Here is a 23,461-nt window from a genome sequence, read left to right on the forward strand (position 1 = left end):
GGAACTGGCCGTGTCTGTCACAGAGCAGCCCTGGTGTCTCCGCACACGGGCCCCTGCAGCCCTGCTGCCAGCACCTGGACACAGACACCCAGTACATAATTAAACAAACACGGCTTCGTAGCCGTAAGGATTCATGATATGTCTGTATCCCTGTTTTTTGAAAGGGAGAAGAAATTTTTCTGGATATGTTTGAAGATGAATACCGGAGTATGACAGTAAGTGACACCCCTTCTGCCCTGCCAAATCCTCAAACCCAGATACAGCACAGGAGCAAGAACAAGTACTTACTAATAACTACTGAGTATGCTGGTATCTTTATTTCTGGCAGTAGAATAACAAAATGTGGATGGGTTGTTTTGGTCTCCGAGGAGTTGTGTCTACACTAACATAAATGGTTTATGTGAAATTTCACAGCTCTCTATTAAATAAAAGCCCATTACTTTCTGAAAGTGAGTATACAAAAATTACTTCATTCTGAGAAATGAGACATTGGATTAATTTTTTTTTCTGGTTATTAAACAATGTGGAAATCTTCCTATATGTCTCTGAATCCCAGCAAGGTTTCAGTTTTGAGTGGTGCCACTTTACTTGCCACAAGAGAACAGGGTTCTGGTGAGCAAGTATCAGGGCCCTTGTCTCATCTAGGAGACGTACTGCCTGTGCCACAGTACTGGCTGTGAAAGTTTTAACAGATTACTAAACTTAATCTCAAACAGTTCATATTTAACCTGTAAACATGTTTTGAAACTAATTATCTGTTTCAATTCTTAGGTTAGAATTTGGATAAAAATACTTTGGGTAGTCAGTTACAGATTTTTTTTCCACAGTGGTACAGGGATTTAATAAGCAGCCACTAGTGGTCTTTTTGAAGAAAAAAACCAAAACACAGTCTACAGTTGGTGTGTTGCAATAAGTCTTTTAATATGGGAAGCATCTTGCATATATCTTACCAGCCTAAATAATAGAAGTATTTAGTAAAACATGTAATTTTTTCGTAGTTAAGTATTGCTGTACATTTAGTTTGAGAAGTGACACTGATACTACCATCATTTTTATGTTGCAAGTTCAGTATACATGTAGGTTTTTCTGTTGTGTCTCTATTTCTGAGACTGCATTTTTTTCATTCACCATAAAAGACAGATCTACACCCTGGAACTTGAAGTTTGTTTTCCTTAAAGGATGTTTATTTGCCTAGCTAGCAAATTACTTGCTGGGTGGGCCAATTTAAGTACTAAGTAACACTGTTGTTGTCTTGTCAGATGAGTTGTGTAAATAACATGGTACAGAGCTTCTACCAAGGCAGAAGTATACTTGCTCTGTCTGAATGACAAAGAAAGGAAAAAGTTGTGCCTTTATTAATGGTAGATGAAGGTTCAGAGGAGTAAGTAAACTGAACACTGTAGTCCTTATTAATTTTGCTTTCAGCAATGAGTTTTCTTTTTTAACATTCTTTACCTTTATGATGTAAAATGCTGTTTAAACCAGTGTACACTCAGGTGAATTGCATCTATAGTAGTTATTTACTTGTTGGAAATTTTAGTTCTGTGTTCTCGTTTGTTCTCACTGTCTATGTAGATTTCTGTATCTTTCTACACATCAACTAAATTTGTTAATCCAGTGTTTCAGACACTGAAGATGAATTGTTCTACGATCAGAAAAATTGTCTAAAGACTGGTTTTGAGTTTGTATGAGTGCAAGGCAGCAGTTCAAGACTGCACTCTGAAAATTCTTGTTTCAGTCTGTTTCTTTTATGGTATCTTACCATGGCAAAGTGGCCAGGAACGCTTCCAGTTACAGTTGGCTATTTTGGAATGCCCGCATGACTGCGTTTTTCTTCTATGCAGAATATCATACAAGCTGTGGGAAGGGCTTTAATATGTTTTAGCCATTCCAGCTAGCTTTCTGACAAAAAGAAGCTCATGTCTCTAGTGCATGTGTAAATAATAGAACTTGGATGAAATTGCCGAAGGGTACAAAAGGATAGTTATTTCAGACACCATTTATTCATGAAAATAAGCAACCATGTAGGGAGAGACTCTGTTACTAGCAAGATTGAAGCAAACTGTCTAGTGTGAAAGTTACTGCATTATTAGAGACTAGAGAGTTCTTTTTGGAGAGAAAAAGATATGGCAAACTTTTTCTTGTGATTGAAGTAATTACGAATTTGAGTCAAAACTTAAAATCAAGCCTGACAGACTTTGGGGTTTAGTACTCATGAAATAGCTTTTCTTCTGTAATCTTTCACAGTCTTTTCCTGTGTTTTTTCAGTATGGAAACTTCAACAGTATGTTAGGCAATGATGAGCTGATAGAAAAGAAAGATTGCATGTAAGGAGCTTAAAATAAGTTGGATGGTATTAAAAATTCTTAGAACTCTATAACAATTCCTTCCCCTTAAAATATACAACCATGAGTTGTATTTGAAAGTAAAGATGCAAATGCTAATTGTTCTCTATAGTAATCAGTGTTAAAATATTTTTATAGATTAAACCCATGAATGTAGAGTACTTGATGATGGATGCCTCAATCCTGTTGCCTCCAACGGGGACACCACTGACTGGTATTGATTTTGTGAAAAGATTGCCTTGTGGAGATGTGGAAAGAACACGAAGAGTGAGTAAGACTGTTTCTTATGTTCGTTCATGACAGAATGATGCCAAAGGCTTTGAACAATTCTAGAAATACAAACATTTTTCCTTGAAAGCTGCTTGATTGGAAGCTTCATCCATAAAATCATAAAGACTTGATGAAGACAGACCTGTGTGTAGAGTACGTAATATTTACCTGTCCCAGAGGAGAAACTTTTTTTTTTCTCTCTACGATTTTTGTGTCTAGTCAATTCAATATGTTCTTGCACTGGGTTTTTAATTTTTTAGACAGTGGAGGCATCTACATAAAAAGGCATTTTGATGACACTCATTAATATATTGTCAGTTTCCTTTTGTGATCTGGTATGCCAGTCTATCTTTCATTATATTCCTATAGTAAGAATCTCCACTGGAATGCTAGCTGGCTTCATATTGCTTGTATTTCTAGACATGGCAAAAAATACAGTTTTACTCGGCAGTATTCATGTTGCCGAAGTAATTCATGATAGAGAACTTGAGAGTGAGAAGAAAAACAGCAAAGTATCTATTTTTATGACTAACACAATCTGTAGAGGTGATAAGGACCTGAATAACAACATCATTATCAGCATTCTTGGGTAATCAGTTCTTGGCCCTTATCTGGCAGTGTCCTATAAGCCTTGCAGTGCCAGTAAGTCTTAAAGATACATTACTGCATGATGTTATTATTTGAAAAGTGCTGTTCTTTGGGTAGCTTTGCATTTATGTAAATGTATACGTAAGTATATTCAAGTACTCTTGAAGAAAAAACATATTCCAGGAATCTTCTGAAAACTTTTGTTTTCATTATGTACAATAAGCCACATAACTTTTGTTATCACAGCAAGTTAAGTTTGATAAAGTACAGTGGATTATCTTGAAAAGTATTGTTCTTAGAAAGCAAAAATGCTTCCTAGAATTCTCTCTGAGGCATTTAACAGAATGATACTTAGAAATGCATCTTAATGGAAACTGACAGCTCCATGGTTTTTCTTCTGCTAAATAAGGACTAGTTTAACTTCTGTTGGTAGAAATTCAAAAATCAATACAAATATTCCTGTAAATTCTTTGGGATGGAAGGGTCTTTCTCATCAGCAAGAATTCCCAGAACGCTTCCTTGTTGGTCCTCCTTCCTGTGATTGCATTGCTCTAGAAGTTTTAGAATTTCTTTGAATTCGTGTACTACTTTCTTCCAGCTAGGCTATCTCTCTTAGGCTGAATTGCCATAACAATATGCTGAACTTCAGGTGTATCTTGAGACATTGCTGCTGCCGCCTAACCCGCTGGACGTCCTTTTTGCTGATAGTTTCAGATGGATAGTGATTCAATTCTGAGCATCCCATGGCATGATTCTGAAAAAGTTCTTAAGTTTCATTTTGCTAGCAAGTGAAGAAGTCCTGTACTTTGATTGTATCATGAGTTCTTAGCTGTTAGAGATCAGATCTTTTCAGGCTCTCACTTCTTTTGCTGTAGAAAGTCCCTCTAAGTGGCAATTCTTTTCCTTTTAACAACTTTAGGAGAAACTCTCAGAAATCAGATATCTCTCAAGTTATCAAAAGGCACATGTCCAAAATCCGGACAGCCAACCCCTCTGACTTAAAACATTAAAATGACAAGAAGTTGTTAGGCTGCTTTCTGAAATCAGCTACTACTGCTTGATCAAGCCTTCTGCCCAGAATCAGATGCTCTTTTGAATTGTTGATAGTCCAGTTACCGCTTGTTGGTTCCATGTCTTTCTTCTGATTTCTATAGTCATAAAGATGGTACTGCTTACCAGTCACCTAGAATAATGCAAACTCATTTACATGCTTATTTGGGAAGTAATGAACAGTATGGGTCCCAAACTCTGCACCTCGGAGTACATAGCAAGCAAAGACTTTGAGAGAAGATTTTGAACTAGCTGTGAGAATGCTATTTCATGGGAATGTAATAAGATATGGTTGGTTTCCCTGCAAATTACTATTTCTTTGCACATAGTATGTGTATATAGATGGAGGAATCAGCGCAAAGTATACCTCATTGTAATGTGTAGTTTTTTAATGTAGATAGCAGTTCATATTTGTTCCTACCTAACCAAGAAAACAAAGTCAGCTGAAAAAAATTTCTAGGCTACTGAACTGCTCTGCTGTTTTGAGATCTAATAGTTATAAAATAATTGTAGGAAGCCACAAATCACATGCTTTTGGGTTTATATTGATATTGCTAGCAAACTGAGGGCTATTGTAGGAAGCAGAGTGTAGTTCCTTTTTCACCTGATGTTCTTGTTTATTATTTTTTTCTTGCAAAGGCTAAAGTTCTGATTTTCTTCCCTACTCCTGTAGATTATTCTGCAGTAAAAGTGATTACATGTTTGGAGATGAGTGACATTAGTTTTATAGGGAATGTATGTGAGGGAAATTAATGCTGTGTCTAGGAGGGAAAGACAATTGAGGGGAAAATAAGTGAAAGCAGGCTGAGTGATGCCTGCCCTCTGAATTAAAAAAAAAACAAACAAACATTTTTGGGTTTGACTTTTGGATTACCAAAAATGCAAGGATGTTACTGTTCTTGATTGAATTTGGAAAATTTTAAACCTAATACTATGAATTCTTCTTGAAGCATCTGGTAGTGAAACTGCTTTATAGTAAACCTATTTAATTTCAGTAAAATCCACAATGCATTAGAATGCAATCTGTCTATATGGGAGAGATCATCTCCCATGATAAAATGACTCTGCTGTTATTCATAAGGTAGTGTTAATACTGTATTTTTGCTAGATACCCTTGACATTCTTTGCTCCAAATAATCATATTGCCCTATTAGATTTCAACAGCATACCAAATTCATCTGCTCTGGTGTCAATTCATGGAAGAGCCAGATACATGACTTTCCTCTCTTCGTCCCTGTTCTGCCAAAGGTTTCTGAAAGCACCACCAGTATGATAGCTGGCCAAGCGCTCGCATTTCTGGTTCACAGGAGCCACAGTTCAGTTGATTTTAAAAATAGAGGGGTGAAGGGTTTTGCTTTAAAGCAGTTTAGATTTGTTTTCCTAATACTTCCTGCAATCTGGCAGTTCCTGGGCACTGCAGCTGTTCCATGAACTCAATACTTTTACTGTAAGGCAGCTGATAATTTACAGTATGCCACAGAATTACTATGTAGGAAACTGTTTTAAAAAACAAAACACCGGAAGTAATAAAAAATGATTTTTTCATTTGCTATACTGAAAATACAGTTCTTGTAGTGGAAGAGGATTATAAATGGTGCCTTTCAAAATGTGACTAATAAAATGATGATTGTTCTTTGGCACTTTATCTAGTCTTTGCACACCATATGTCATTAATTTCTAAATCAAAACAAGAATATTAATTTCACAGAGTAGCTGTTGAAAGTTCCTTGGGACTGGTGGAGCTTTCAGAATGCTTTGCCCTGATGTAGACCTTCTGAGACTATAGATGAATTTGTCAGAGAATGCTGTATTGCACATGGTTAGTTTTGATGAACACAGCAAATTTAAAACTCAAAAATCCCCACTGTTTTCTCTTAAACTTGTAGACATCTTAGCTAGACTCAGCCAGAAAATTTATTGCTGTTTTAAGTTCAAAATGTGAGAGTCTCTGAAGGTTGGTTGTATAGTTGTCTGGAGCATATAGGTATTGTAAATACAATCAGTCTTAAAATAATGTTTTTAAAAAAAAATAATCCAAGATTGTTGTTTTTACTTAAACAGCTCCTGTAATCATTTGCCTATCAGTCACAATCTATGTAAGTGTGCCAGTGGGATAAAAGCTCTGCTGCTGCTGCTTCATTGAAAATAAGAAGCATGTTTCAACTTCTTCCATATCCTTTTTTTAACTTTGAAATTACGGTCTACTTTCTCAATTTAAAAAGCAGATTTACTGCATGACAACAAACTCAGGGGTTGTAAAAGCGAGTATATGTTTGTAAGATTCTGTTAAAACGTGTACTGTTGAATGCAGCAGTATTTTAATCTAATTTTTTTTAATTTCTGAAGGCAATCAGAGTTTTCTTTATGCTCCGTTCACTATCACTGCACTTGCAAGATGAGCCAGAAACTCAGTTACCACTCACAAGGGAGGAAGATCTGATAAAGACAGATGATGTTCTTGACTTGAGTAAGTAGTCCCTCAATTTCCCAAATGTCTATGTCTATGACATGGAAAAATTGCTGGCTTTTTTTTAAAGTTAAAACTCCAAAATAGTTATCTTGTATAAGTGACTACCAAGGATGATCGTATTAAGTTTGTCTTCTACTGGATTTAGAACACTTCTTGTGGTTTGTTGGTTTTTGTGGGTTTTTTTGGTTTGGGGTTTTTTTTGTGTTTTTGTTTTTGTTGTTGTTTTTTTTTTTAAAGAGACTGTTAATAAATATTCCAGAGTTTAAATATTAGCATGTAAAGGTTTCAGAGTCCTTCATCTGGTTCCCTGCTGTGTTAGTTTTCTAAATGAACTGATCCTAGGAGGATTTTCTTCTATTCTGCTTTCACCTATTCAAAATGCGCTTAAACCATCCATGAACTTGAAGAGACTGGAGGTAATTACTTCAACAGCTACACTGTGCTGTTTTACCGATATGGGGCCTTGGTTGTCATCATGTGTCCCCTTGCCCTGGAGTTCTTTTTCTTCACATCTCTTCTGTCATTTTAAAGTTGGTGTGTGGAAGCTTTTACTGCCATAGTTGAACAGGATGCTGAGCTATTCCTGAGGGGAATTGGTTTGTAATGTCCAGAATGACCTTGTGATATGAAGTGGTACTTCTTATGAAGTAAAGGCAAAGTACCTTCTTTCTGCATTACCATAGAATACTACTGCACTCTTCATACTGAAGAAACAAAGAAGTTGGAAAGAATAGAATCATGAAGTAGGCTATTTGTCTGCAAATTCAATATACTTGTATATTTTGATGGTAAATTAATACATCTCTAGATGACCTTATGTGTTACTAAACAGTACAACATCTTTCCCAGTGCTCTTTTTTAGAAGAGCTCATGGATTTCTAGCTAGTGATTTCTAGCTTGTCTTTTTAATCTGCAGACTATTCTACAATGAATGTTTTATTGCTATCAAATGTGGAATTCTTAACTACAGTGTTTATCGCCTGATGTGACAGGAAAGCATTCAAGAAGTCTCACAACTGCAGTATAAAAGCAAACAGACTCAAAAGTGTGGAATAGTGCTTAGAAACCGTTTTGTAGATAAGAATCTGCCAGGCTATACTCACTCTAATTTTTTTGTCATACAGTTTGAATTAAGCATATTGCCGTATGCTGGTAGCTCTTTGATTACAAAACCAGGAACTCACTGAGAAGAGCAGTTACAATTTTTAACACACTTAAAGTTTGGGACAGCAGATCCATCCTTCATTGGAGGAGAAAAACAAGTTCTCATTAGTGTAGACTTCAGCAACTGAGTTTATTTTTACAAAAGAAACCTCTCTAAACTGCTTCTTCTGGAAGAGGACATGTCACTCAAAACTAGAGGTGTTATGCATCCCTGCTGCTCATTGTGTGTTACTGTTACTGGAATGTTTGAAAAGAGGATATTTTTTCCCAGATAATATATTTTAGAAATTTAGTCATTAACTTGAGCTGATTTTTTTTTTAATTAAATTTTTTAATTAAGAATTAAGATCACTGCTTTTTTTTACCAACTAGGTGTTAACTACCAAACCAGCTTTTGGAATGACATAGATCAGAAGGCAGCAGGATCGATATAGGACTTTCAAAATGTCTGAATGCACAAATATACGTCTATGTGTTTATATTCTGTGGACAGATGGGAAGCTGTTACAGATTACATCAGGGTTAAACCTGAATCTTTTGCAGAGATGTTTTGGTAGCTCCAGGTACACTCCTGAGATACTGTTTAGTAAACATCTAGTGCAGATGATAGACTTTATAAGCAGTATGAATATGTGTGGTGGTGTTACATATTTAAGTTTAAACAGAGTATCCACATAATGGTGGCAGTTCTGTGGCTTAGTGTATTCACTGTTTTCTTACCTTTTCACAGAAGGTTTTAGTCTTTATTTTTGGACAATAGGTAATTACAGCCATAGATTTTTCAAAGCATGACTCTTTCCATACACCCCAGCATTTATGAGTAAACAAAAATTTTTCTACAGCTGGCAGAGTTACAGAAGTTCAGTTAAACACATCGCTTACCCTACTATTGGTGAAAACAGCCTGTATCTGAAGAAGGAGTGAGTCAGTCGCTCTGGTATCTCAAAATTTTGAACAGAGTTCTAGCCTATTTCCAAAAACCGAATTAAACTGAAAAAGGCTGTAAAAAGCCCTTCCTGTTGAGTGGTCTCATATTCTGTCTTTGAGTCAGAATCTGTCTTGTACAATCAGTGCCTGATGTGGAGTTTCATATGCTGGCTTCAAAACACTTTTTTTTTTCCTGGTTAGCTAGAAAGTCATAGACTTATTTCATCAAGTCAACAGGTGTTAGACCTGTTCCAAAGAAGTGGCACTGGTATCTCCACAAAATGTTTCAAGTGTTTCCTTGGGAGGAGCACTTCTTGTCAGTAAATTGCTAAAAGAATACTGTGTAGCACAGATACAGGTATTTGGATCTGACTCTCACCGCAAATAGATAATATTTGGTTTTATCAAGTAACTTGCTGAGTATCCGTGATTATGGGGTTGGTGTTAGCTGGGTTTTTTCCCCCCTCTTTTGTTCTGGGGGGGAGGGGGGTGTTTAACCTTTTCCTTGGGATGTTTACTTTTTTTCCCCTCTGTCGCTTCTTCCCATCTACAACACGGCCCACTCTTCATTCAAAGTCATCAGAGTTGGTTTGTGATTTTTAATTTTAATATTTTTAAGGCTACTAGCAAATACTCTGCATTCACTGGGGCCTTTGAGTGAAGTTCCCCACTTACGTGTGCATCAGTTTATGTAGTTCAGTTGGTAACACTTTGTAAACTGCATATTACTGCTATTGTTACTTAAACTACCTGAAGTGACCGTAGTCCAGTGGTGAAGTTCTAGTGTGTGTGGTAGCATAAAGACATAGTTTCTAGTTCAAGTCTTTTCATTGCCCAAGAAAAACAGACAAGAGTATCAGTTTTTCAGCATAAATCAAACAGGATACACACCGTTGCATAGGTGCAGTATCTTGGGAGGAGACTTAGCAGTTGGCAAAACATGATCCAAAAAATTATAATTGTGTGCCTTTCTTTAATTATCACTTTGGAGATATAGATTGAGGAAAATTTGTTAGATCAAAAATATTATTACAATGCTTTTAAAATTTTTCTGAACATTGAGATGCCTCCAGTGGTTATGCTCATTCATATACATCTATTGTCAAGAAGGAGTAGAGGTTTAACAAGATCCAGTAATTATTTCAGCTACTGCTTTGATTGTGAAAGATCTGGCAAAACTCACCTTATCAAAATGGTGCTTTGAATGCAATGCCGGTGTTTTATGGGAGCTTGATGAGAAAGGTTAAAGTTTCTTGTAAAGAAGCATTTTAATTTTTTGATGTGCATATGTTCATTGTAAACCTTTAAGTGTAGTTGCAAGGTTGTCAGCGCTATATATGACTGTATGTTTAGAAATTAGTCAGGTATTTCACAGAAGGTTCATTCCATATTGCTCGGTATGCTGCCACCAGAATGATATATACTGTTACTTTTCAGTATTGTTTTTTACTGTAAATAGTTTTGAAGCACTCACATATTATGTAATAACTGCCTGCCTTAGACTGCATGTGAGTTTGTAGGTGTCTCATGTGGGTGGCTTCTTTCATCTTCAGCAGCTCACTGTTCGTGTGAAGTTCACTGGCAGCTCAAACTAACAGCCTCGGTGCTTGGTTTCAGGCTGCTGATTCTGTTAGTGACAACATTTTAAATGCCATGGCCAAGAGATAAATGTTGATACATTTAAAGCCATTATTGCTGTGCTAAAACTGAAAAAAGGAACATTATAGTTAAGTCTCCTTATTCACTCTGTCTCTATCAAATATGCAGGCTTTATAAGGCCATCATAGTCAACATTTTTTTAATAAGATTTGAGGAAAATTTATCATAGAATAATTGAGGTTGGAAGGAACCTTGGGAGATCATCTAGTCTAACCCCTGTGCTCAAAACAGGGTCAGCTAGAGCATGTTGCGCAGGGCTCTTACCAGTCAGATTTTGCATATTGTCAAGGATGGAGATTTTGCAGCATTGCTGGGCAACCCGCTTCAGTGTTTGACCACCTTCACAATAAAAAAGTCGTGTGGGATTTTGGGGTTCCTCCCCCCTCCCCCCCCCCCCCCCCCCGCAATGTTTTCATGGAATTTCCTGTATTTCAGTTTGTGCTCACTGCTTCTCATCTTGTTATTGGATACCACTACCTTCATCATCTTTACTCCTCACAAATAGGTAATTGCAGATGTTGATAAGAGGTTTTATCATAGGGCATATAAATTTTTCTTCTATTATATATCTTCCAAGGAATATAACTTATCTTTTGAGTCCTTATCCATTTACTTTGCAGGTCTGTTCAGTGAACATGAACAGTATGCTGTGGTCAGGAAAATGAAACTTAGTTCAATTTATTTGCATAAGTAGCATTTAATCTGAACATAAACTGCCTAGGCAAATGAAAGCTTCCTGCTATCGTTTAGTACCAGATTTCACTGTGGGTAGATAACACTAAAATTTTTAGCTTTTAATTCTTATGAATATTTTTAAATAACTTAATTGCAAGACTATGTTTAGTATGCTAAAAGAGGATTTTGTTAAGTTTTCTTTCCAAAGTACTGATGTTTGTGGTTTGTCTATCTTGTTCCTTGATATGTTGTAATATTTGAGGAAAAGAGAGTAAGCCAAAATGTAGTGCAGGTGTATGACCAGAGAGACATCCTCTAATTTCAGTTAAGTGTACTTTGTGGGAACACCTAGGTAGATGCTTGATTTGTTGCATTCTTGATGCAAATGCTTCTGCAGTCTTTCAGTTGCTTAGTCTGTGAAGTGTAATGCTGTATAACAGACTGATCTCCATTCCCCTGATTTCCTAAATAATGACACTTCTGTGAGTGAAATGCTGGGATTTTCCAAGTTTAACAGATGCTTTGGAGGTTTTAGACTGCACAGTTGCTAAGCCTTCATCAGAGGTGAATGAGTGACATTTCCTTCTCACTTTAAAAGTGAGGTTTTGGCTTAAAAAGAGATTATTTCAGAGCAAGACAGGCATACTTTTGCTCATAAAAAATACAACTGTTCCCAGGCTACTGTCCTGTTATGGAGACCCGAATGTAAAACAAGGTCTTTGTCATTCCTCATGCTTCTGCAGATACTTCCTCTCAGAAAAGTTTTCTCCACAGAAGTTATTCTGATTTTCTCTCTGGATTGTCATATTCAGGATTCATTACTGATTCTGTCCAGTTGAGAGATTTGGCAGTTGAGTGTGTGATTTCTCTCGCACAGAGCCTTACAGTAACAGTGAAATAACATAATCAGACTAGCGCTTCTCCAGTTCGATGTTGTCATCCCTCAGACACTGAAGTTTATGTACAGCTTAAACAACACAGTTCAAATTTTTCTCTGTAATGTCACAGCTAGATGCTTTCTGTAAGAAGGTGTTTAACTTTTGACATTGTTTTCATAATGTCCAAGCAACCATCAGTGAATTAGATCTACTGATTTGAAAACTGATCTCTCTGAACTTTATGCCACTGTTAAAACCCCGATACTGATTACAAGCTGAAAATGAAGCTTTTTTCGGTTCTCATTTGCTGCAGAATCGTGTGTTTTTAGATACATTGAAATGACAGCTTATTTTCCTGTATAATTCTCTAATATTTTTATAATGCATTTAAGAGACCAAAATATCTTCTTAAAGACATCTGTTTAAATGCTTCTTATACATGCGCACATGCACACATATATATGAAATGCCCATATACAAGAAGGGTTGGAGGGAGGATCTGGGGAACTACGGGCCTGTCAGCCTGACCTCAGTATTGGGGAAGATTATGGAGTGGTTCATCTTGAGTGCACTCACACGGCATGTGCAGGACAACCAGGGGATCAGGCCCAGCCAGCATGGGTTCATGAAAGGCAGGTCCTGCTTGACCAACCTGATCTCCTCCTATGACCGGGTGACCTGCCTAGTGGATGGGGGAAAGGCTGTGGATGTTGTCTACCTGGACTTCAGCAAGGCCTTTGACACTGTCTCTCACGGCATACTCATCGAGAAGCTGGCAGCTCGTGGCTTAGGCAGGTGTACTCTTCGCTGGGTGAAAAGCTGGCTGGATGGACAAGCCCAGAGGGTTGTGGTGAATGGGGTGAAATCCAGTTGGCGGCCGGCCACAAGTGGTGTTCCCCAGGGCTCAGTATTGGGGCCAGTTCTCTTTAATATCTTTATCAATGATCTGGACGAGGGGATTGAGTGCACCCTCATCAAGTTTGCTGATGACATCAAGTTGGGAGGCAGGGTTGATCTGCTCGAGGGTAGGGAGGCTCTACAGAGAGATCTGGACAGGCTGGATCAATGGGCTGAGGCCAATTGTATGAAGTTCAACAAGGCCAAGTGCCGGGTCCTGCACTTCGGTCACAGCAGCCCCATGCAGCACTACAGGCTTGGGGAAGAGTGGCTGGAAAGCTGCCCGGCAGAGAAAGACCTGGGGGTGCTGGTTGACAGATGGCTGAATATGAGCCAGCGGTGTGTCCAGGTGGCCAAGAAGGCCAACGGCATCCTGGCCTGTGTCAGAAATAGTGTGGCCAGCAGGAGCAGGGAGGTGGTCGTTCCCCTGTACTGGGCACTGGTGAGGCCGCACCTCGAGTCCTGTGTTCAGTTTTGGGCCCCTCACTACAGGAAAGACATTGAGGTGCTGCAGTGTGTCCCGAGAAGAGCAACCAAGCTGGTGAGGGGCCTGGAGCACAAGTCTTATGAGGACTGAGGGAACTGGGGTTACTCAGCCTGGAGAATAGGAGGCTGAGGGGAGACCTTATGGCTCTCCTCAACTACCTGAAAGGAGGTTGTAGTGAGGTGGGTGCTGGTCTCTTCTGTCAGGTGGCTGGAGATAGGACGAGAGGAAATGGCCTCAAGTTGCGGCAGGGGAGGTTTAGATTGAATATTAGGAAAAAATTCTTTACTGAAAGGGTCGTCAGGCATTGGAACAGGCTGCCCGGGGAAGTGGTGGTGTCACCATCCCTGGGGGCGTTCAAAAAACGCGTAGACAAGGCACTTCAGGACATGGTTTAGTGGGCATGGTTGATGGTTGGACTTGATGATCTTAAAGGTCTTTTCCAACCTAAACAATTCTATGATTCTATGAAAGAATTACATATACACTTATGTTAAAAAGAAAAAATGCAGTTTGAGCAAAAATAGCTAGTCATTCTAGGTTTATGCTTTGCAGAAGAGAATATCATATCTGGTTTTGTCTTCCTGCATCACTGTAGGTACTAGTAAACATTAGTCTTGAGCATTTTCCAGATGGTTATGAAACACTTGAGATGAGTGTGAAGGTTTCATGATATTCTGACAATTAAATTTTTTCACTAATCTACACTAGTAACTTGGTGAGTACTAGCACACATGGTACAAGAAAATGGATTATGTTCAGTATGCTTGAAACTTGATAAGCATCTGAGAGGAAATCACATCTTTTATAAGAAATTCTAACAGATACTCCTTTTAAATGCCAACATCCACTTGTTCCTGAATATCATCAGGAGGCAAGATTTTTTCTGGACTTGGTGGCATAACTCATCTGTATTGTGCATGGTGTTCAAATCTTATATTTATTGGTGGTAATGTTAAAGAGCTTAATTGTACTGTTTTGCTTGTTTGCTGATAGTTAATTATTTAATGTTTTACTTGTGATAGTCATCTTTTCTCTCTTAGATTTATAAGTACTGGTTGAAATATTTTTGGAGTTATACCTGCCTGGTAGGAGCAAATGCTAGATTTGTATTTAATAACTTGGTATCTGTTTAAAAACAATATAATCAAGGTATTTAAATAATAAAAATAATATTGTCAGAAGTGCAGCATGACAATCTTGAGACAATTCATGAAAATGGTGCTGCAATAAAGAGTCCCTCTGCCTGGTAATCAGTAGTCTTGTGTTTACAGGAAAATAAGTTTTAGGAGCAAGCGTGCTTCTGCTTGGTTGCAGTACCCTGTGTGTGATTAGCATTTATAATATGTTGTCCCTTATTTTCAGCTATTTTCATTTTTTTTCCTCTGAATAAGAACAGTAATGGGGAAAAGATGTGCTCTCAAAATTCTGTGATGGCTACTAGAGTAAATGTTATTTTTGTAAATGTATTTGTTAGCTACTTTCTTCCACTAGGTTTTTCTTTGAGTATACTCAAATCCAGTCTGATTATTGGGGTTTTTTTCTCCACACTTACAGTGATGGTTGTACATACTTTATGTCAACAAGAGTTTTTAAAGTGATTTTTAAAAGACAGATTTTTTTCATATTTTTCGTCTCACATTTGTGGGGGCAGGGGAGAGAGAAAGGGGGGGGGGGACCAACCACAAGCCAAGCCAACTTTAACATGACTTGTCCTTTGGTTTAAACCACATTCTAAGATGTGTGCCCTGGGTTTCTCCTCAGTTTATCTTGCCTTCTCACTTCATGTGTATACAGTTCTCTGTTTTATCCCTTCTTTCCAAGGTAATCTTAAACCTCTTTGCCATCTTCCTGAATCTTCCTTTGTGTCCAGTAAATCTTGACATAGTCTTTTTCTTTTATAAAAAGTCTTTAGCATTAAAACTGTCTTTGAGACCTATTCCATTCTGAAACAGGTGGTGCGAAATTCTTCTTTTAAAGTGGTTCATATTTCTTGCATGAACAGAGTGTTCAAGTCACTCCTAGCAGTTACTCTTGCTCTTTTCTGCTCTTTCCTAATGGCAACAGTGCTCCCCTGTTCAAGAAGGGTGGTGGCATTCTGTCCTGACCAAGAGGAGAGGGACTAGTACGTGAACTGAGATTCTGACTTTCTACTGGACAAGAGAGAGATGGCAGACATAGTGAGAAAGTAATTCTGAGCCTTTCTGAAAGAGGGTGTTTATCGTGAAGAGTAACAGAAGTAATTCATTTCAAACTGTTCAACAACGTGATCAAAACATAGGTTGTCAAAAACATTTTGGATAGAGAGTATGGTGCAGATAATTGTTTCACAGGACTTACATAAAATTTGAAATGGCTTTGTAAACTCTGAGTATATTTGGGGAATTTGTTGTACTTCTGTCAGGGATCGAATATTGCTCTATAAACTCATTTTGTTAAAGTGCAAAACTTTAACTCTGAAGTTCTTTGCAATTAAAGACTATCATAGTAAGTAGTAAAGCAGAATATTGTACCAAATAGGCTACATGCTGTTAGAAGTTCTTTATGTAAAGTGGGAGGTGGCACATTAACTCTCTGCAGCCTAATGCTTATCTTGGACTGCCAGCTATACACACAAAGTGCTAAAAGTTTTCTGTAAGAGTTTTTAGTGTCTGCAGATGATTTCTAGAATTGTGATGACTATAAATTATAAAATTATTAGAGATCAAGCCCTGAGGCCAGTAAGGTACATTTAGACCATCTCCTGAAGTAGCTGTTACATTTGTAAAGACTTCATATAATACAGTCTTTCCAGGCAAATAGTTGCCTGTGTTCACGCAATATTTTCACGTAATTTAAATCTTCTTTGCTGCAAGCAGCTAAAGTCTTTGAACTCCCCTTCATAGGCTGTATTTCCTAGAAGCTGTATTTTTCTTGGAGAAAGTCCAGAGAAATCTTGGATCCATGTCTTGGAGGCGTACTGTCCAAACTGGTTACAAGCTTCATTTTGTATGAGGAAAAGTTAAGCATTGCTGTTAATCTCAGAAATGACACTACACTTTTCTGCAGCACTGTCACATCAGTGATCCATTCAGTCTGTGGTTCACTTTAATCCCCAGATCAAACTTCAATAGTACTGGAGTTTACTGGGCTTGAAATTCTTTCATCTAAACGTGGTTGGGTATCTAACTGTTTTATAGCACAGCTCTAAGTGTTCTCAGATCAGTTCACTGGAAGTGTGTTTAACCACACTTTCTCTTCTGTTTTTGTCATAAAGGATGACTGTAGCTTACAACCCTTCAGCAGCTGTGAACTAGAAACAGTCATGTAAATGGGGTATATTCAGTTGTATAAACTCAAAAGATTCCTGTAACAGTTGCCTAATAAATGAGTAATTTTCCTTTCTGTCCTTTGATAAACTTTTACAGTAATGCTTTACTTTAAGTCTTTGTCAGATATAAAATGCAAACTTTCTGCTCTGGAAAACAACTTCTGCCCTTTGAGTTCTTTTACCTTAAGTACTGCATTTTTGTAGTCAGGCAGTTGAATTTGTACAGGAGTAATTCCAAGTATTTTCATCTGCTTGCAGTAAAAACTGTATAAATACTGGACAAAACCAAGTATTTGAGAACTTCACGACTCTAATTGGTGTTGTGGCTTATATGTTGAGAATCTCACAATAGATTATCCACAAAATTCAGCAACCTCGCATTACGTATTCAGAGGGGTCCAAGTCCAGTTACTTCAGGTCTTGAGAAGAATATTGCTGTCCCAGGAATTTGTATCTGAAATAAATACATTGATGGACTAATTGGATTAAAGAATGAAAGAGGCAATAAATAGAGAGTCCCAAGTTAAGAAGTAACCAGGCATGTTCCAGAGTCTGGTTTTGAAACGCATCTGTAATTGTTGAAAGCCTTAAGGGCTCATTAACACTCATGACACTTCATGCTTGTTATTGAAACTGCTTCAAAAAACTCTTCAGTTGTAAGAGTTTATGCGATATAGAGGATAGGCTGTATAGTAAGCCCATCCTTGTTTAGTCATACCAACTGTTTGAGAATTAATTCCATCTCAGTTAATAGCTATATTCATAGGGATTTACTTATTTTAGTCTGTTTCTATGGCTTGGAAAAAAATATTGCATATATCCTGTGCATTACGTATGACTCCTGTGAAGCTAGTTCTGTTTGAACCAAAGTGTACTCCTAGAAAAATGTTAGTTCTTGATTAGAAATTTTGCCTTGTGGAGAAACAGAATACCAATTGTGTAGTTTCATCAGGCAATTATTTTCACCATGGAACTGCTGCTATTTGTAGCTTTTGTCCATTAGACTTGGCCCTGTATTAAATTTCTTATCTGTTTATACTATTTATGTGTGGATTAAAATCTTCCTGCCTCCCAGGTAAAATAAATTAGTTTTATTTTAAAATAAATTAGTTGAATTATTAAGCTTTTTGCTTTAAAAAAAAAAAGGGTATTTGTAATTTTCATGTCAGTTTTTGTTGTGATGGTCTTTCAAGTTGCTTTCAGCTTGTTTCTTTAAAACTGTGTACTTCAGCTGGCGCAGTGTTACAGTAATACAGCAGGGTAAAGCAGAGGTATTACCCCATTGTGTACATTCAGAGATCATGTCTGCCATTTTATTGTAGAAATACATTCACTTTGTTATCAATTGTAATTCCAGAGAAGTTAAATCCTGGCTACAGTCCTTCCTATTAGAAAGTTTCTGTTTTTCATTCCCTGATGGATATAACATTACACATTTCAAAACAATCAAATATTTTTGGGTGTTTTATGCCTAAATTCACAGGCCAGTTCAGAATAAATGACACTTGTATTCTTGTTTTCCCATGGCCTAGAAACATGGATAATAACTTCAAGCTTTCCAGTTATAAAGGAAAAGGTGGAACAATTTAGGTATTAGAAAGTAATTTCTGGAGGAATGTATTAGATCTATACCTCTGTTACCACTTCTAGATGTGTATGTATAAAATATATACGAATAGAGATACGCTTTTGTATCAAAAATTTAGATAGAGCTTTTGATGCATTTAATATATATTGTTATCTTTTATTGTTCAGATTATTAGAATGTCATTGGTACAATAATACTGTATACTGTTGGCTAAATATAGCCTACGTTGTCATTTGAGATCTCCTATGATTTTCTGCCTGGTGTCTCAGCTTATTCTCCAAAAGGGAATAAATCTCCCATAGGTTCCTATAGTAATATTTGCCAATCCCATTATGGATTTCTTGAGCCTTCTAGGGCGTATGAGAAGGTAATAGCAATCAATCCTCATGTAACTGAATCCTGTATGTATTGCAGAAAAGTAGCAGTGTTTTCTCAAATTTCAAAAGCTCACACTAAATTCACACTGGATTAGCATTAATTATCCTCTTTTGATAGTATTAGGGTTCCAAATTTCCTCCCTTTCTCTCCTACCACCCTATCAATTCTGAATGGATCCTGCTGGTAAAGGGTAATTGGTAGAATCATATAAATGTTAGTTGGATGGGACCTCTCGGTTGGGGAGGGACATTGGGGGGGGAAGACGAGACTGGTTTTGGGAGGAGTGTTTGTTTGGGGGATTTTTTGAAACTTGAAAACTTTTGGTGGCAGAAATTCCACAACCTGAGTAACCTGCTGTGCTGTATTATGCACAAAAGAATTTCCTTTACCTCCCAAACCGTAATTTATGGCTGTTGTCCCTAGTTGTATGACCTGCTGCTGCAAACAGCTCTATGCTTCCACTTGCAGCTTTTATTTATCCCACAGATGTTTCTAGTATGAAATATGGTGTTAACTACTTGTTTAGATGTTTGGATAAGTAAATTTAAGTTTTACTGGTTTTTACAACCTGTAGCCTCATTGCTATCCATTTAGCTAATTCTTCTAGTTTTATTTTTAGTTTTGTTTTTTTTCCATGGGAAACTAAAGAGGAGAAAAACAGTAGTCAGGTATTTTTTCCATTGTTTTAATTCAGATACTGAACATAAGAGTTGAACTTTAGCAGGACTATTTTTAATGCATTGTGTAAATAATGTGAAAAATGCTATAGCCTGGGTTTCAGATGCAAGAGCACCTAACATCAGTGTTCAGCATGGAGATACTGCTATAAGTACTAGAGATCCATTGAATTCTGTGTATCAGAATAGCTCCCTTCAGATAGATATAAAAAAATCTGAATAAGGCGGCAGCCTTTTTGAAAGATACTTATCTTACTGTAAATGATACCATTTATCAAACTGATTTTAGTATATACACACACGTCTAAAAATACACCATCCTTAAAAATAGTATGTGTATGTGGAATAGGAGGGGAAAAAAGCCTTATACATCTTAACAGCAATTGATGCCTATAGCACTGAACCCAGTAACTCCAAACTGCTGAGTCTATCAATGCCTTAGCAATATTAAGGAATGAGAGCACTAAGGAAAATGAGCGTATTGAAAAACTCTGGCTAAGGTAGAAGCAAAATACAGAAGTCATTGCTTTCAAGTCGGATAGTTTCTATCCTAAAAAAAACCCAAACCCAATCAAAACTATTGCAGGAAATAGGTAAAAACGCTGCAACTTAGCTGGCTAAATCCATCAAATTATGTGGAGTACTATCTAGAATTGCAAAGATGATGAACTCGGTAGGACAGTGTGCATTGTCATAGAATCTTTTACTTGCTAAAAATTGTACTAGATGAGAGAGGAAAAAGACCTGTGTGTATTAAGTATGTGAATGAAAGTATCAATTTGAAGCAAAGGAAAATGCAACTCTAGTAAGATTAGCAAAGGTCTGCTAGGAGGTGTCAGTGCTAGTTTATGGGGCACTCAGTAGACTTCAGTTGGTGTGAAGGAAGTGATTTAGTTGTTTTTCAAGAATGATGGGTTTGAACTGGAACAGGTGCAGTGAGGAGATGCAGGAGGATCAGGGAATGCTGTATTTACTCCTTGAGATCTGTATTTTGGAGCTTGTTTGAGGGGTCCTACGGTAATGGTTAAGAGAGGATACGTTTATTCAATATAAATGAATAAAATGGGTGGGTAAAGGAAAAAATGTCACCTCATTTAACAAATATTGGCAAAAAGCTGATACAATTTACCTGAAGAGTCCATACAGTCTTGAAGTTGAAAGGCTTCCAACAGTCAGAATAGTCAGGTTTCAGACCTGTAGAAATGTAACTTGTGTCAGAATGAAGCGTAAGTTTATAATGAGGTAGATGTAATTGCCTTCAGTGGTGTAGGACTGTATCTGTGGTCTTTTGATAATACTTTTGAGACTTCCACTTAGTGAGAAAAATCAACATTGTTGCAATTTCATCCCTGAAATGCAGTAACCTCTTATACTAAAAGGTAATGAAGATGGTAAGAGAAAGCAAGGTGCATATTATACACGTTATACGTAACTTCTAAGGTATATGAACCACTGTTGTTAAAATATATCCTGCCATTTCTATGTAACTATAAATGTGATAAAGAAATGCAAAATACATATTTTAAAAATACCTTGAATAACTTTAAACATATATTGTAAAGATGATTACACTTTTATATATTAACATTTTACATTACATAAAACAACCAAAACCCAGAACCCTTAACTTCAGTAGCTATTTAACTTTTTTCCTTCTTCCTTTCAGACAACAGTGATCTCATTGCTTGTACAGTCATAACAAAGGATGGTGGTCAAGTTCAAAGATTCCTGGCTGTGGATATTTACCAGATGAGTTTGGTTGAGCCAGATGTTGCCAGACTTGGATGGGGAGTAGTTAAGTTTGCAGGCCTTTTGCAGGTAAGAGAAGTTTTAATCTGGGTGGTTGCTTTTTCTCAGCTGAAAATCTACATTTATGTTGGATAAATAGTAATACCAATATTAGCTTATATATCTAAGCTCTGTACCATACTTACTTGTTTCTTCTGTTCCTAGTCTTTTTTCTAGTTCCTGCCTTTTAAACTATTTCTGGTTTTCTGAAGAAGTTTACATAGCTAACTAGAGGCACATTTGAAAATGAGGTCACTTCCCCTATATATATTGGGCTGTATTCATTTGAACACTGAAATTGTATACAATTAGAATCGAGAACCAGGCACTTTCCTTAAGAGGCACAGTAATGAACTCTCCTAGAGTCCTACATGGATAGGGAAGTTGACAGGTTGTAACTTCAAAATGATCTGTGCTTATCTAATTGATTTCAAAAGCTTTAAGAAGTTTCTCTCATTTATGTCTGTCTTGCCTTAGCCAACACTGTTCTTATTTCCTGAAAATTCACTCTGCTCAAATTACTTAATTGGATTTTAAACTGACTTAAATCTCTACGAGTACCAATTTCCGAAGAATTAAATACAAAGTTGTACAACTTCAACTTGCATGGTCTTTTTTTTTTTTTCTTTTTTAAGCATGGAAACTGGGTTTTTAGGAGCTTTTGTGGAGCATTCATAGGGTTTTCTTTTAATGTTGATATTTAATCTGTAGTTTAAAAATGCTAATTTTTTCATTAACTACTTGCCTTCTGTTTGTTTTTAGGATATGCAGGTGACAGGAGTAGAGGATGACAGTAGAGCTCTGAACATAATAATTCATAAGCCTGCCTCAAGCCCTCATTCGAAGCCCTTCCCTATCCTTCAAGCTACATTTATTTTTTCTGATCACATTCGCTGCATTATTGCAAAACAACGTCTTGCAAAAGGCCGCATCCAAGCTCGGCGTATGAAAATGCAGAGAATAGCAGGTGAATGGTTATTTTGAAATGATTCTGAGAAATAACACTTGTATGTCATAGCAAGTCACTCTGTAAGAAATCTAAGAAGTGTTGTGCCACAGAAAACTGTAAACTAGTGTCTAGTTCCCAAGCAATAGATTTTATTGGAGTAAAATCCGTGTTTTCATATTTAATGATAGACACATCAAAGAAAGGATGAAAAAGAAGGAATCCTGTCTTGTTACCACTAGCTGCCAATCATTTCACAAAACTCAGCATTTCTCTTTAAATGTCATTCAGTGATTCAAAATTCACATGCCCTACTTAGAAAGCAGATGTTCTACTGCCTTAGGACTAAATGGGAGCTCAGCCTGCTTGAGTCCTGAGTTGGATGGTGTCCTGATGGTGTTGATGATAATGCTTAATGTTTGGGTGCGGTGATGATGAACAATACAAAATGTTAAGTGGAGTGTCAGCAGCTAGATTGCTGTGTTTGGAGGAAATGTACGCAAAGAGATGAAGTGAAGAGTTAATTTGAGTAAATAGCAAAGTGATTAAAATATTACTTAAATATTAAGCGACTGAAGAATAAATTGAACCTTACCAGTAAGCTGAATGAATTGGTGAGTATAGAAAAGGAAACCCTGAAATACAGGAAGGAAAATAGGTGGGCAAATGAAAAAGGACACCAGCTGTCTCAGTTACTTGGGTTGTCCAAGAGCAATAATGGACTAATCAGAGCTGTGAAAAACAAAGTCATAGCTGATATTAAAATTATTGAGTTGGCCAGAGAATTATTCTGATTATAGATGGTTTAAGATTATTTTAGTGTCTTATGGTTCTGTAGGAAGCTAACTAAAACGAGTTTTATGCTTTGAGTTTACAAAGTAGATGTGTCATACTTTTATGGTTTGCTTCATGTTAAAAAATTTAAATCAAGTTTGAGGTTAATACAGGTCTATTTTGATATTAAAATTTTAAGTTGAATGGTAATGCAAAGGCATTTTTTTGCCAGTTTAACGCAGATTCTGTCTTTAAATGACTTTTTGCAGTGTTCAGTTGTAACTAATGAATGACTTTATTTATACAGGGAAAACCAGAAGATTTCTTTTTAAATAACTCCTATGGTTTGTTTAATGCAAGGAGCTTACTGTAATCCTTTTTTTCTCCTCCACTGTATTCTGAAGCTTCCTTAGTGTGAATGTGGTGTGGACAGCAATGGTAGAAAAACTTGCCAGAAATGTTGTCTCCCTTCTTTTCCAATGCAATTGTAACCATAATTAAGAGGTAAATGCAGGCAAGTTATGTTAAACTATCTGGTTTAGCCTTAAAATCCTGAGCAAACTATCAATTTTATGTTCACATACTTTTCCTTT

At 36.9% G+C, this 23,461-nt stretch overlaps 1 protein-coding gene across 5 annotated transcripts in view; it reads left to right on the forward strand.

The window, feature by feature from the left end:
* Positions 1-23,461, forward strand: part of CLEC16A (C-type lectin domain containing 16A) — an 87,041-nt gene that overhangs the window by 38,385 nt on the left and 25,195 nt on the right. For all 5 annotated transcript variants that reach the window (XR_011329287.1, XM_069809944.1, XM_069809945.1 and 2 more), the window contains exons 16-20: positions 165-215; positions 2,484-2,612; positions 6,600-6,720; positions 21,027-21,178; positions 21,911-22,115. Coding sequence is in view for 4 of the 5 variants with exons in the window: in XM_069809944.1 (XP_069666045.1) it covers positions 165-215; positions 2,484-2,612; positions 6,600-6,720; positions 21,027-21,178; positions 21,911-22,115 (658 nt within the window). In the remaining variant the exon portion in view is untranslated. The remainder of the gene's footprint in view (positions 1-164; positions 216-2,483; positions 2,613-6,599; positions 6,721-21,026; positions 21,179-21,910; positions 22,116-23,461) is intronic.

The sequence above is a fragment of the Haliaeetus albicilla genome, chromosome 22 (genome assembly GCF_947461875.1).
Source record: "Haliaeetus albicilla chromosome 22, bHalAlb1.1, whole genome shotgun sequence".
In the NCBI taxonomy this organism is placed as follows: Eukaryota; Metazoa; Chordata; class Aves; order Accipitriformes; family Accipitridae; genus Haliaeetus; species Haliaeetus albicilla.